At 43.3% G+C, this 15,117-nt stretch overlaps 2 protein-coding genes across 5 annotated transcripts in view; one reads left to right on the top strand and one right to left on the bottom strand.

The window, feature by feature from the left end:
• Positions 1 to 2,921, top strand: part of col9a2 (procollagen, type IX, alpha 2) — a 129,624-nt gene extending 126,703 nt beyond the window's left edge. Inside the window, exons 57-58 of the mRNA XM_025065342.1 lie at positions 1,244 to 1,321; positions 1,911 to 2,921. Of these exons, the coding sequence (XP_024921110.1) occupies positions 1,244 to 1,321; positions 1,911 to 2,116 (284 nt within the window). The 3' untranslated portion in view covers positions 2,117 to 2,921. The remainder of the gene's footprint in view (positions 1 to 1,243; positions 1,322 to 1,910) is intronic.
• Positions 2,922 to 4,007: 1,086 nt separating this feature from the next.
• col16a1 (collagen, type XVI, alpha 1) overlaps positions 4,008 to 15,117 on the bottom strand; it is a 58,950-nt gene continuing 47,840 nt past the window's right edge. For all 4 annotated transcript variants that reach the window (XM_025065398.1, XM_008331423.3, XM_008331425.3 and 1 more), the window contains 27 exons: positions 14,924 to 15,043; positions 14,618 to 14,659; positions 14,437 to 14,508; positions 13,528 to 13,572; positions 12,984 to 13,028; positions 11,662 to 11,715; positions 11,511 to 11,564; positions 11,327 to 11,380; positions 11,185 to 11,229; positions 11,030 to 11,083; positions 10,910 to 10,945; positions 10,763 to 10,825; positions 10,608 to 10,679; positions 10,456 to 10,509; positions 10,286 to 10,330; positions 9,496 to 9,540; positions 9,269 to 9,322; positions 9,107 to 9,160; positions 8,970 to 9,020; positions 8,473 to 8,562; positions 8,320 to 8,355; positions 8,196 to 8,240; positions 6,518 to 6,715; positions 6,353 to 6,416; positions 5,975 to 6,151; positions 5,811 to 5,888; positions 4,008 to 5,205 (listed from right to left, as the gene is read on the bottom strand). In XM_025065398.1, the coding sequence (XP_024921166.1) occupies positions 5,012 to 5,205; positions 5,811 to 5,888; positions 5,975 to 6,151; positions 6,353 to 6,416; positions 6,518 to 6,715; positions 8,196 to 8,240; positions 8,320 to 8,355; positions 8,473 to 8,562; positions 8,970 to 9,020; positions 9,107 to 9,160; positions 9,269 to 9,322; positions 9,496 to 9,540; positions 10,286 to 10,330; positions 10,456 to 10,509; positions 10,608 to 10,679; positions 10,763 to 10,825; positions 10,910 to 10,945; positions 11,030 to 11,083; positions 11,185 to 11,229; positions 11,327 to 11,380; positions 11,511 to 11,564; positions 11,662 to 11,715; positions 12,984 to 13,028; positions 13,528 to 13,572; positions 14,437 to 14,508; positions 14,618 to 14,659; positions 14,924 to 15,043 (1,941 nt within the window). In that variant the 3' untranslated portion in view covers positions 4,008 to 5,011. The remainder of the gene's footprint in view (positions 5,206 to 5,810; positions 5,889 to 5,974; positions 6,152 to 6,352; positions 6,417 to 6,517; positions 6,716 to 8,195; positions 8,241 to 8,319; positions 8,356 to 8,472; positions 8,563 to 8,969; positions 9,021 to 9,106; positions 9,161 to 9,268; positions 9,323 to 9,495; positions 9,541 to 10,285; positions 10,331 to 10,455; positions 10,510 to 10,607; positions 10,680 to 10,762; positions 10,826 to 10,909; positions 10,946 to 11,029; positions 11,084 to 11,184; positions 11,230 to 11,326; positions 11,381 to 11,510; positions 11,565 to 11,661; positions 11,716 to 12,983; positions 13,029 to 13,527; positions 13,573 to 14,436; positions 14,509 to 14,617; positions 14,660 to 14,923; positions 15,044 to 15,117) is intronic.

Consider the following 15,117-nt stretch of genomic DNA (forward strand, 5'->3'; position numbering starts at 1 on the left):
CTAACCTAAGGAGAGTAATTTGATCTGTTCTCAGTGAAACAGGATTCATCAACACAGGCTCCTGCTCCTGCCCCTGCCCCTGCCCCTGCCCCTGCCCCTGCCGCCTCAATCCACTTTTCCAGTCCGGTCCTTGTTTCCCATCCATTCACTCTCAGGTCCGTGTTGCACATCTTGTGGTGTCCACAGGGGGCTATTACCCCTACACACCATCCCAGGTCCGTGTTTTTAGGATTTTCTGCTCTGGGACTTGAACCCACACTCACTGTGTCACCTTGCCCATTCCAACCAGCCGCTCATTGCTTTCACCAACCACTGACACACTTCACCTCCTTCCAAACTTCTACTTCTTCCATTTATTCACTCACTTCACTTCCCCAAAAAAATAAAAAAACACCAGGATTTGAACCCACAACCACTGTGCCTTCAAACCCATGCCAACCTGCATCACTATGCTCACGCCAACCACTGACACGCTTCACATCGCTTCGAACTTCTACTTCTAGCCGCCCCTTCGGTGGCTTAACAAATAAGACAACAGCAACATTCATGGGATTTGAACCCACTCTCCTTCAGATGCCAACCTGCATCACTAGCCGCCCGCCAAGCAATGACACGCTTCACATCGCTTAGAACTTCTACTTCTAGCCGCCCCTTCGTTGGCTTAACAAATAAGACAACAGCAATATTCATGGGATTTGAACCCACTCTCCTTCAGATGCCAACCTGCATCACTAGCCGCCCGCCAAGCAATGACACGCTTCACATCGCTTCGAACTTCTCCTTCTAGCCACCCCTTCGGTGGCTTCACAAATAAGACAACAGCAATATTCATGGGATTTGAACCCACAACCACTGCTAACATTTCCCAGGATTTGAACCCACTCTCCTTCAGATGCCAACCTGCATCACTATGCTTACGCCAACCACTGACACACCTCTCTTTGCCTAAAAACTCTATTTATCACTGCTACTCCTGTGTCATAATATACATCCATAATCCCATAATCCCATAAAATCACCTGTACCAGGATTCAAACCCCCACCCAACCCAATGTATAGCTCCCATCAAACGTTACTTTTGTAACACACCTATTACACCTCCATATTGTCGTGACCTTAACACAACGTGTACAGTGTGCAATTAACAAGTACACCATTTCAGTGTGTTACAATTTGACATTACTTGTCATTACATAATCATGTACAGTAACAACTTTAAAACATCACATTTCTTCTACCCTAGGAAAACGAGGGCCAAAAGGACAAAGAGGGGATCCAGGTAGAGCCCATCCAGGACCACCAGGACCTCCTGGAATTCAAGGTAATGGGGCAACACATTACTTATCATCACACTTTTCATTGGGGGGCCGAGTGGGGCACACCTATATACACTTCCCCTTTAAGAGCCAAAATAGCAAACAGCACAATCACCACTCCACATTTCTTATTGAAGGCTTATGCAATTTATTCTTATTTTCACAATTTACCAACAGTAGTCATTGCTCAGTCTCAAAACACATACTTTCCATTTTTCACCTTAACACTCTCAGCTTCACAATCTTCATTATGCTTCTCAGTCTGCCATTACCTGCCACAACACATTTAGCCCCCTGACATCAAGTTTGAAAACGGAATTACACCACCGGTCCCCAACCTTTTGGTACCGAGAACCAGTCAGCTGAAGTGAACTACATTTCTCCCCCCGTCCCTAACCAAATGACCTACTGACTGCCCCAGACCAAGGCTTGAGGACCCCTGTATATACATCATCCATCTATAATTTTCAGTAATGCTCTACATAACATGGGGAACAGCACAGCACATTAACATTCACATAGACAACTAACAATTACAACTGTGTCTTCCTCAATACACATGCACTATAGCTCTTTAACTGGCTCCTTCCACAGGTCCTCCCGGTGTGGATGGTGTGGCTAAGGACGGAAGACCCGGCGACAGAGGACCTCAGGGATCGGCCGGGGAAGCCGGGCGTCCGGGCAAGGCGGGTTCAACAGGTCTCCCTGGCTATTGTGAGGCCGCCATGTGTCTGGCCGCATCTGCATACACCTCACCCAGACTACAGGAAGCAGGAACCATCAAAGGACCCGGCCTTTAAAATACATCTCTCCACATCTGCAGCTGGGAGAGACAGGTACACAGAGAAAACTTTAAGTCAGCAAAAGAGCATGGGGCTGCAATAATATTGACTGGATGTATAATACTCCCCTTCGTTACCATCACAGCGTCTCACACCTTATCTGCGCCTTCTCCGTAGTGTCCAGGGTAATTTCAGCACACACTAGGAATCCTTCCCATCTGACCTCGGTCAACAGAAGCTGTATGTCCGAAAAGATGTTACTGTTCCGCTCCTTCAAAATGTGCAAAATAAACGATGCGGGCCAATTCACCCTCACTACTGTACTGTCAAATGTACCCTGTCCAATCTGTGAGCTACATTGATTTACCTTGTGTACATCCCACCACCCTCTTCCTCTCCTTTCTACCCTACTCTCATTTTAGAAACTAATGACTACTTTCATCTTTTCCTCCTGTTGCCTGGCAACAGCATATCCCAGTAGGCACTCCCGTGTCCCATAATGCGGTGCTGTAAATCTTTGTAAATGTTTGTTGATTACTATGTAAAGGAAAAACAATGGGTTTCCATACTCATCGACAGAAATCCCGTGTCAATGCATAATACAAAGTTCCTGCGCAAATAACTCCCCCTCCGAACCCATCAGTCACTGTTCCATGTGCCTCCCACGCCACAATCAATCTTCCAGAAGATGTCGGCATGAGTGACCCATTTCTTCCCTTATGCCAAAACTATTTATTGTTACTTGCATAGTCATTTGTGGAGAGGGTTTTCCCGTACCTATTTCAGATAAACCCAAACAAATAAAAAGAGACCTTTTGTAAAACCAATGTTCCTATGAATGTCTTTGCTCTCACTCACGCTCTTCTCATTTTATTCTCCTACTTTGCAATCCACGCATACAAATACTCTTCCGTGCTTCTAAAGCCGTACCTGCTTACATTTGAGTATTGCAGTGAAACCCTCAAACACTCCAATTACTAATTAGCAAACATGACACATCACAAGAACTCCAATACAACACAAGCAATTCTGCTTTCAAAACATGTTTCTCTTTCTCAATTTTTTTATACAACATACATAAACACAGGGAATGTTTGCCCGACGATGATGATGATGATGGGTGACTTTGTGGATACGCACATGCTCACTCGTACAGCTTCCACTGGGAATTACAATCACAATTACAAAACGCAGACCGCAAAGTGAAAACAGCACTTCACATTCATCACTAAAGTTAATCCATTACTACATGGCTAAACGCAGACCGCAAAGTGAAAACAGCAATAACACTCATTGGATATTCAGACAATTACAGACAATTGCAATAACAACTGTAGAAAATGACACAGAAAAGAGCTCAAAAGACGCACCAGAACCTTCACATACAAAATGTATCCCGACCACTCCTCAGCCACAGGACGCCACCTGACAGAAACATTACAAATTGTGGATGTACCGATAATCAAATACTATGATTCCCTTTCCGTTCACAAACAACTTCTTTCACATGTCCAACCTCTGCCTGTTTCATTGATCACAACACCGACAGCACTTCAACCATATCACATGATACATTTTTTCCAACAGCTTTAACTCTCTCCTCTTTTGGTCATCTCAGTCATCTGCTGTCACCTGCTACAACAGTGTAAATAGATGTTTCTTATCAAACCAATCGCAAACAGTTGGATAATTTCCCACAATGCAAATGACTAAGCTCAACAAACACTCACGTGCCATGGCTCAAAGGTTGTGAATAGGTGTCACAAAGATGGAGAAACTCTGGCCCACCGTACCCAAACGCCTAATGTCTTCGTGGGTTCATCCATCTGACACACAGTTAACTGGGGTCCCTTTAACATAACACTCCATTTCTCACATGACTATATTTTTGGGGTTTTTAACTCTAACCACAACATCACATTCAAACTTTGGAGCAAAAACTATTCATTGATTGACCAAAGGTCAGAGGTTTGACATGTCAAAAACACAAATACCACCGTGTCAAGCTTCTCCTTCCCATAGTATAATTGTCATGTCTTGGCAGTCGAGCATAGTGTGTTCTATTACAGTACTTGTGGTAAAAGGACTTAACTCACAACAAATGCCTTACATGGCTCCCCTTATGCAGATTAAACCAAATAAATTGGAACTGACATTATCTACACATCACAATGTTCTTTCATGTCTCAGGAGGTTTGGTTCAAATTGTATAAATAACTTGGAATAAACATCTATTTTGAATGACGCTATACATGTCTCTTTCACAACTACTAATTTGTTTTAAACGGCTTGAAGGACATGCTTAAGAAAATTATCAAAGCCACTCCATATATATATAAATATAAGTATATACAAAACATTCAGTCGGGGTATGCATTTTAGGCACATGGTCCAAATCAACTACATATCAGATCGTGGGCACTAAAATATGCAACGAAAGGCAAATGATGATGATTGATAAGAGGTCAAGAGAAAAGACTGGAAGAAAATGACCAAAAACAAAGGGGGGGGGGGGGGGGGGGGGGTACATAAAAGTCCATGAACAAAATACAGAATGACTCCTGTGACCTTCACTGGGTCATTTGAAAATGTATAGAAAGAATTGAAACACAACATGGAAATCAAAAGCAGTAATACAACACTGAATGGGTGTTAACTGAAAAAACAAAAAAAAAACAAAAACAGACACAAGACAGAAACATTGCCACTAAAATTGTGCCGCTGTCACTCGGTTGTCCTGTTCCAGTGGGGCCTTTAAAAAGTGGAATTTTGCAACTGCGAAAACTATGTGGGGCAAAATCTATACACCTTATTTCATCAAATTCATTCACTTTGGCTTTTTGGACTTCAGCTTGTTTTAACAGTTACTTTTGGTTCAGTTCCCAATTTTCTATTAGCCATCATGTTAGCCCTCTACCACGGGCCCTTCACGTGTGGTCCCTTGGGGCTGTACTCTTCCTGACGGCCCACGCAGTCTGAAGGATTACACCGGCCCTCATTTCCCTTTGAACCAGGTGGACCGGGAGGACCCGGTATGCCGGGGACACCCTGCTGGCCAACAGAACCCGGAGGTCCCATCTTTCCATAACCAGGTGGACCGGGGACACCTAGGAGTAAAATACATTAGCAAGTATCAACTGCAATACTTAAATAAGTACTCCACAGTAAAGATGGATGTCGCCTGTTGCTATGTAACATCTGATAATACCATTCTGGAATGACACACTGAAGTTTTCCCTCTAGGACCTCTTCATTAATTACATTTCCTGATTGACATTATACTACAATTTAAACATAAGCAAAACATTTGCATCCACTTCTGAGGTACTTGTTTCTATTAATCTCCATAAAGTCATAACCAAAAACATCATATTCATACTAAAAATCAGTACTGCTGTAATACTATTGATTTCTGAGGATGTCAAATTCAATTACAAATACTTCCAAACAATTTCACATCGTCTGATGATACTCACAGGATTGGACAATACACACAAACAGAGATCTCTTGTTCTACTTTCCAGAGTCTGCTGCCACCTGGTACATACTATTTCATTGTTCTGTCTTCACTCTCGCATACATAAACAACTGAGAACTTCATTTGTAGTACATAACAATACAAATTCAGTTCCATCTTGTTATGCTGGTGTGATGTTGGTGATGGTTGCAGACCACTGAGTCAAAGGAACAGTAGATCAGAGGAGGGAATTACCTGGTGCTCCCGGAGGTCCGACATCTCCCATCTCTCCCACACCTTTATCACCTTTTTCTCCACGAGGTCCTTGTGATCCTACAGACAGAGAGCCGGACCGTTTAGTCTTGGCCCACAAAGACACTGTCACGGTTACAGATTGCGCTACACTCTAACGATCTCACCTGGGACACCCGGGGCACCTGTTCGCCCCTGTCTGCCCATATGTCCCGGCATGCCGGGTGAACCCGGAGCCCCCGGATTACCCGGAGACCCGTCTTTTCCCGGGGGCCCGGGCCGACCCGGAGATGCCACCATCTCTACGGGCATCTGCATGCGAGACATGTAGTATCCCATTCTCTCTGGGGAAAGGAAACACACGGTGAGAAACAATGCTGTTCTCTGCGGTGACAGCTGCGTTGTCCCCGAGCAAATATAAAAACAATTACAGTGAAGACAGACGTTTGGTGGCACTGACAAATACGCTCCGTGTCACAACTGCCTCGCAACGCAGGCTAAACATTCACACCAGAAAAGGACACACACAAGGACTGCATCTTTACCATCAAAAATCTTGATGACCTGCTGCCGAATAAAGTTCTTGATGTCATCGTAATTGACCACGGCCTGTCACAGGCAAGAGGAGGACATAGGGAGATCAATGACAATAACAAACACAAATCAAGTTACTAATATCAGTCATTGCTGTAACAGCAACTGTACGTTACATCGTTTCCTGGTGAACCTGGAGACCCAGCGGGCCCGGGTGGGCCGGCTGAGCCTGGGCTTCCCCTCTCTCCTCTGGGTCCTACTGGTCCAATCATCGGCTGAGCGTCCTTGGAGTGGTACCCTAAGCCACCGCCGGGAGGTCCCGGTCGCCCTCTTTCACCTGCGGGACCCCTCTGGCCTGGGGCCCCGGGTTCACCCTGCAATACCACATCCAGCATAATGTAATTGTGTAATTATGACAATGGTTATCATTGACATTGACTCTAAAAAACATATTGATTTTACTGCACATACTGAACAGAATGTGATATTTTCCAATGAGTTCCAACATTGTTGTACCACACATATTGTCAGGTATATCCTGGGAAAAATCGACCTATTTCACAACATTGCTCTGACGACTCCTACTTATTTACTGCATAAAATAATTTCGCTTCCCTCGTTTACCCGTGTTTACGTTGTTCCTTCCGTTGAACTTAAAATAACTGAAAACATAGAACTCTGTATTGCACAAATCATGGACAAAATACTTCATGTGGTGCATGCTCACAATCTCTTCAAAACAAATACATGACTAAATTCAAAAGAGTTAATATAACACATATTGAGAAACACTATTACTATGACATTCATTTGATGAGAAAACTGCTGCAAATTTCTGACAATACAGTCATCATTCAGGACAAAAGGGGATAAAGGATTGTACCTACACAGCACAACCTGTCAATTTTGTTTTTGAAGACAGTTTTTTTTTTTTTTTAATATTACATTGTTTCTGTCATAAATTGGAATTGAACCAAAATCACAATGAAAACTCTACTCATTGCACCGCCTCACTGTCCCCCATTATTTACTCTAAAGACTTCGGCGTTCCTGCCAAGAGTCACAGTAACCAATAAAATTTATGCTACTTAAAAAAGGAGCAGTCAGTGTCAGTGTCACAACAGAGAAAAGAAGCTCCGGGACAGCCTTTGGCTACATCTACATCATCTTCACCGCGACGGACAAAGACCGCGCTTCCGGTCGTGTAAATAACGTCCTCAAAATACAGCGGCGCTACATTAGCGACAGTGATTTATAGAGGACAAAGCAGCCCGTAATGGACGTGCAATGTTAACACGTCACTAACAGACAGGCGGCTCTTGAAATAGAGAGGACAGGGAAGAATAGAGGAGTCTGTTCTTGTCTTTCTCCTCTGTTCTCCTCTCCTGTGCAGCTAAAACCCTTACAATGCCGTCCTGTCACTGTGACAAATAGCCTCATTTAACATTTCTTCTCATGCTTAATAGTATTATCCCACAGGCAGGAGAATAACTTCATCACCATATCCACCTACGATGCAATGTAAGCCTGTGTCTGAGTGGAGATCCAACGACACGTGCGGTCGCCGTGATAACACGCAGCTGGCTGCTGCTTTGGAAGAAGGGTAAGTGAGGTGAGGGGAGAAGGAAGGTGGTGGCGGGAGGGGTCAGAGGGTGGCTGAACTGATGACTGTGTTTAGTGCTAATGCTGAGCCTGCAGAACAGAGGGAGCAGGCTTGTTCAGCAAGTGCCACGACCTGAGTCTCCCTGAGCTAAAAGTAGGAGAAAAGCAGGGCCATTGTCCTGATTTCAGACGGTTCACAGCTCACATCGTCCGCACGCACACAAACACGCACTCTTTATACTAAGCTCTTACCTTTTGACCTGGCTGACCATTCTCTCCAGAAGGCCCTGTCACTCCCTGTGGGAAAAACAAAATACATTAATATGAAATCATGACTCCATAATCAGACCAGTCCTCACATTCAAGCGTTACTCACATCTTTACCGGCAGCACCGTCGTTGCCTGGCTCTCCCTGAAATACAAAATCAAAGGTGATGACAAAGGTCAACTGAGGACAGTAAGAGCTCCGGCATCGTGAATAATGTTTCATAAAATTTGCCCTTGCTTTAAGGGGCTGAAATGTACTGACCATAGGTCCGGGGTGCCCGGGAGGTCCTGGGGATCCTTGCATCCCCGGAAGACCCCTCTCACCATCTTTACCCTTGTCTCCTGGTAAACCCTGGAAGGGTGACACACATGTAAGAGTCATGTCTATTGTTTGCACTGTTGGACAGAGACAAAATGTTCTCTACCTCCTCACTGTACACACACCAGATATGTGCACCACATACAACATAATGACACCATAGCAGCTCTGTCACAGCCAGAACAACCACCAGTGCTAGGAACCATGCTAGTACCATTGCACATTTATACCAAAGGGACCCTGAACTTAGTGGATGAAAGAGAATCGTTTGATCCTACTGGAGATGTAAATGTACAGGGTGCAAGAAATGCTGTTGTGCAGCTAAGAATGGTAGAATATGTTTAAATGACTATAGAACTCACATAACTACATACATATACACATATATATATATTTTAATATTCCCTCTTAGAAGTGTTATTACAAAGCATTCCCCTCACCATTCCTGATGGACCGGGAGGCCCTGGAGGTCCAGCGGGCCCAGTAGATCCCTGGTGCATAACGTAAACACACGCAAGGGTTACACAATGCATTACGACAGCAGATGAGAATGTGATTAAAAAGGCAGTGAACTTACAGCGTGGCCAGGTGGTCCAGGTCTGCCTATGGTTCCTGGTGTGCCGGGGTCACCCTGCAAAGGTCACGTATTGACTTTCAGTGACCTCACATGTAAAAGCGTGTCTGAAAATCCATAATCTGTTTTCTTGAGAAGACATCATCATAAGAACATAACACTCACATCATGTCCTTGTCTGCCTGAGGGTCCAGGTGGACCGGAGGGTCCGGGTTCTCCCTAAGAGAGTTTGATGAAATAATGAGTCGTCAAACCTTTGCTGGTGAACAATATAGTACACAAATGCATTTTCCATTCCTTGATGAAGATTAACAGTGAACTAATGAAGAGAATTAAACAGCACTATGCACTGAAGCCATCTCCGTGATGGAGGAAGAGTGTTGATGACTAACCTTCTGCCCGGGAAAGCCGACGTGACCGGTTTTCCCTTTGAATCCCTGAGGAGACACATCAAAGAGTGAGGGATTGGTACCGTATCAAAATTCACAAAGTTGAGGCAGACAGAGGAGAAAAAAAAAAAGAAAACGGTTGATGTTCCTTTGAAATCCTGAACACCTGCTCTCGGGTACAACACGTACTCAGAGACGGAGAGCTGACGAGAGAAATAGTTGGAAAAACGGAGGGTGGTGAGCTGTAGCTCCTCTATACGTGCGTTTTTATTGTTTTGGTTTTTTAAGTCTGTGTTACGTCGATATACAAGGTACAGACTCACAAGAATCTTAGAGCATGGGGGATGAGGCGCTCTGTGCTTTCGGATGGAATCGGTGACATCTTTGACATTAACTTGCTCTGTAATGATCGCACATCCAGATTATCTAATGTACTGTGTCTATATGGCTGAGGGAAATATCGCAAGCCACGGTCCAGGGATCGGGATAATTGCGGACTCACATCAGGAGCAAAGACAATTAAGTCACAGATTTGAAGTCGCCTCTCCTTCGCTGTTGTGCTGTCACTGCTTGTTTACAGCAAACCAAACGGAGCTGTGACACTGCCTCCTCAGGGCCAGGTTTCAATTAAGGTCATGTGACTTTAGCAAAATTTACAGAATATGGTATTGTTTCTCCAAATTTTCAGACATTTCTTTTGAAGTAATTTGAGCTCCCGCCAACAACTATTCTATGTGTCCTATTTTCACTGTAAGAAACCATCGTCCTTGTGCATGTTCCCACTGATACTCACTGGGATTCCTCTGGGTCCTGCAGGGCCTGCAGGGCCTGGCTCTCCCTGATAACAACAAAATAAAACATCCAGTGTCAAAGGTCAAATACTATACTCATTGCAGCTCTGGTGCATTTGGATGTTGTTTTCGTGGGTGTGCGTGTGTGATCACGCCAATCAAAACAACTTACCCTCAATCCTGGTTTACCGTCCTTCCCGTCTATTCCTTCAATGCCGGGGGGACCCTTTGATATTAAGAGCAAAAATGAGAATTCTGACCAGAGCAACTGCACTGTACAAATCAACCCAAACAACAGTAATGAAAAATTATGTGAAATCGTACCATAAGACCAGGAGATCCTGTACGACCTGGGGCTCCAGCTGAACCCTGAGACCCTTGTAAACCGTCGTTACCCTGTAAACGCAGATATTTGAAAAAAGGTTATACATTTTCTAATCTAGATGTAAAATTCCAAAATGTAGATTTATTTTCCTCACCTTTTCACCTTTGACCCCTGGGAGCCCCTCCCTTCCAGATTTGCCAGCAGGGCCCGGTAGACCCTAAAAATAAATGTGGTTTTATACAGCATTCGTAAACAGGTTTATAAAATACAATAAGCTACATAAATGTACGGATGTACATACAGGAGGTCCTGGGAATCCTGGTGATCCTTGGAAACCCTGGAAATAAAAGGAGTGACATAAAAATACATCTAAAGCCCCTTTTTCTGCGTAATTTCTGTGGACAGATTGTGTTCTCCGTACCGGTTCGCCTTTGCTACCAGGAGGTCCCGCTGGCCCTGTGTCTCCTTTAATGCCCTGTAAACACAAAAATTGTTGCTCAGTTATTATTAAGCTCTGCGATGATAAATGAAGGGAGTCTAAATATCACCCAGCAGAATTTTTCATGACGCACTGACCTGAGAGCCAGCCTGTCCTTGATACCCGGGGTTACCGGGAAGACCCTGCAGCGAGGAAGGGAGCGTTGGCCAGTTACATTCACAGCATAGGCTTCGCATTCATACTGTATTGCATAATAAAGTGGATATGGCGGGGGCTTACTGATTCTCCTTTCTGACCACCGCTTCCAGGGCTGCCGCGTTCACCTTTAAGTCCCTGTCAAACAAAAAAAAAGGCATTGCATCGATGTCGGCTCAAATAGCAGAGAAGTCGTTCGTTTCTACTGTTCCGGACGACAGTTTGTCATCGATCCCGTCATCGTAATGAGGCGTCAAATGTAACTTACCGGTAACCCTGGCGGTCCCATGGACCCTGGGTATCCCGGTGTCCCTGTGGGGCCCTGAGGTAAAGATCAGTCGATCAATCAAACAAAGAACGCAATTATTTTTCTACATGATTCAATTTCAAGAAAATTTGATTGGCAGATAGTTAGTTACCTGCTCGCCCTTTAATCCCAAAAGGCCGGGCAACCCCTGCTCACCCTGCTGACCCTGAAGATGAAGAGAGGGAGGGAGGAATGATTAGAGGAATGAAGCACAGAATGTGAAATGTATGCTGGCGAGAAATGTCCCTCCAGGTAGAAACAAGCCAAGTACAGGGGGAGTCAGAATCAAAGACAGGAAGCAACTAACTGCCTGGGATCATGTTCCTGAGGGAATCTCCTTATTTCGTTTCGTCCCACTGCTCTACACCTCTATGGTAATTTAGCTGTGTTATATCCACAGGGCGAAAGCTGGCTTCTCAGTAGGACACGATCCTCCTTAAAAAAAAAAAACCCAAAACAAAACAAAACTTTCCCTCTAGAGTAAAAGAAAATCTCAAATCCATCTGTCTTTTCACTACACAAACATGCACTTGATTATAGCATTGCTTGCATTCAAAGATTAATGCTAAACTCTAACATGTGGATGCAATCTGTCGCCAGGCAACAGAGGTTGCCAGTGAAAGAGAGATGAATGCCGGATGAAACGATGGAAGAAAAGTTTAAAAATATGCAGAAATACAAATGCGTCGGGAGAAATGAAAACCACGCTGGTAATGATCCTTTATTAACTTCAACAAATTCAGAGAGTTGCTAAACACGTATCTAGCGTAGCTGCAAATGTCATACAATTTTGACTTAGGTTGCCACGCTGCATATGACAGAGCAGAGATGAAAGGAACGACTGACTTATCATCCTGACGATGGACGGATGATGATAGGAATTTCACCATTTCAATCACAATTCCATTTATGACATCACTTATCGGTTACATTCCTCATTGATTATCAATTCTCACTATATTAAGAAATACACTGTGCAAATAACGACGAAGGTCAACGCGACGTTGCTACAAAGTGCATCCAGTCTGCGAAGGACTAGAGTGGTACATGTAGCAGCTCTGTGCTCTTGACACAATACATCTTTATAAGGAAGAAGGGAGGGGTCCGCAGGGGCTTCTGCTTCCTCTCACTCAGACAAGTAATGAATTAAACAAGTGGTTGAAATAACACAACCAAATCTATAAAATAACTCTTGTTTAAAACATGCAAAGAGGCAGGTAAGAAAATAAATTTCACCCTGTGAAGTTAAACATGTGACAGGTACATTTGTTGACAGTACCCAGGACAAAAAGCTACAGTAAACCTAATAAGACATGAAATATATGCCTAATGTCTTCAGCTTCTTTTATTGGCAATCAATGATTATGATTAATACCAAAAAAATAAATAATTAAATAACTTCAAAGTTAGTAGAATATATCCAAGTACACTTACAGATATTCCGGGTGGACCAGGAGGTCCGGGGAATCCTGGAGGTCCCTGTGCAAAACAACAGGTAAAGCAACATTCCATTACACCTCAGACTTGATCAAAACAATGCAAGGATCTACACCTCAAACCTATAGTTTTTTTTTCTCTCTAAACAAACACACAGTAAGATACAGTACTTGGCTGAGGCCAGTAGGGGGCTCTGTGGATCTTCAGCAAAATAAAAAAACAAGTCACTGCAACTTCTAAGGGGGCAAAAAGCCAGTGGTACTTAAGACTCTAGTAGAATCTTTTGCATCAGAGCAATAAAAAAAAAGAGCTCATGTTAAATATAAATTCTCAGGAGTGGTAAGTCATGAAGAGATGTCAAAGCAACCTGATAGTTCTTGTAAAGTCAGCAATACAGCGTGTTCTTACAGCCACTTCATGGCACTTCAATGTAACTCTATTACTTCAGATGCATCATTAATTAGTCCGTGTTAAAGGAATATGGTTTGAACTGTCTGGAAAACATGTTTTGCTATATCTTTACAGTCAGATTAAACCTTACCAGATTTCCTGGCATTCCAGATTGGCCTCTGTCTCCTGGTATTCCCTGTAGTACAGAGAAAAGACAAACATTATCCCAACGATTTGCTTAGCTGTTTAGACAAATGCAGAAATATAAAGCAAAACCATATGCAAACTCATCCATCGCTGATGTCATCATTTGGTTTTACACAGCAACCACTTATTTGTGGCAAAACAAATGCCCATAACCTGTAAACAAATATATTTCCTCATGCTTTCAATTTTCTGCACAGTGTTTTAATGGTGACTGCTCCAACTCTTTCTGCACTGCAAATAAATAAATACATAAATAAATACACTGACAGACAATACATTTATTGTCTTTGTTACCAGGCTCAATGCAACAAAACAACCCTGTTTGTATAGCCAATGATTCTTACATTTTATTTCATTACCTTTTTTATTACTATTTAAAATATTCCAAATAAAGTACTCAGGGTAAGTTACTGAAATAATGCAATACCTTGTCTTTTTACCAGTTAGAACCTCATTTGTTTTTAACCTTTAATAGTTTTTCAATTGACGTTCTTCTCTTTTGTACACCCTTTTTAATGTCATGGGAACTCAACCATCGGGTGGTGGACCAGTATGGAGTCGCAGTTCATTTGGTGCTGGGATGTGTTTTACTTTTTTTTTTTTATGTTATTTCAGACAATGGTAAGAATTAAAGTGCATCATAATCAACTTTATTTACATTATAAAATAACACGTGATGCACTTTTTTTTATCTTGTCTTTCCATTATTGTCCATGCTTAAAACCCATTTGTGGCTCAGCATAGGTTGGGGACCATTTATTTAACATATGATTACATGTTTGGATTGATATTTTAACCAATCAAGTGATGTTTTGCCTCGCTTTGTGTCACATGCAAGGAGGAAGAAACTTACTTGCTCTCCCTTTATTCCGGGTCGTCCAGATACTCCAGGTATTCCAGGAGCTCCTGAGCAGGATTGCTCACACTGTGAAAATAATACAAAATAAAAAAAATCAAGCCATCAAGCCCATCATTGCTTTCCAAATATTTTGTTGATGTTTAATGTGCATAGAGTACAAACGAAGTGTGCTGACCATGGGTTGAGTCGCCTGCGTCTTCTGGAGTCTCTCCAAACACTGCAAACAGACAAGAGGAGTTATTCCCAGTTACACCTCACTGCACGCTGAGGCACCGTCACATCAGAATGACGTCTCACATAAAAGCCATGCATATTTGAATTAACTGCGAAACGAGAGATTGTCATTGTGCTTTCATCAAAGCACAACGACAAACACAGTGGGTAAACATGGAGCCGCAGCACATGATTCTGGCTGTGGTGGAGAATCATATTTGGAAGCTAATCCCAATTCAACGACGCTGACATCCCTTTGCAGGCTCACCCGGTCACAGCTGTCCAGAGGGGTCACACCAGGCTTTCCCTGATCTCCTTTTTCACCCTTGGCACCAGCCAGGCCTGGTACGCCCGGCGACCCTGCGGAACAGCCATCCTCACATTTTTCCTGTGTTTTACAAACAAAACACAAACAAACATACACGCATGCACACAAAAGCAAATTGATCAGCCACACAAACA

The sequence above is a fragment of the Cynoglossus semilaevis genome, chromosome 18 (genome assembly GCF_000523025.1).
Source record: "Cynoglossus semilaevis isolate Cse_v1.0 chromosome 18, Cse_v1.0, whole genome shotgun sequence".
Taxonomy (NCBI): domain Eukaryota; kingdom Metazoa; phylum Chordata; class Actinopteri; order Pleuronectiformes; family Cynoglossidae; genus Cynoglossus; species Cynoglossus semilaevis.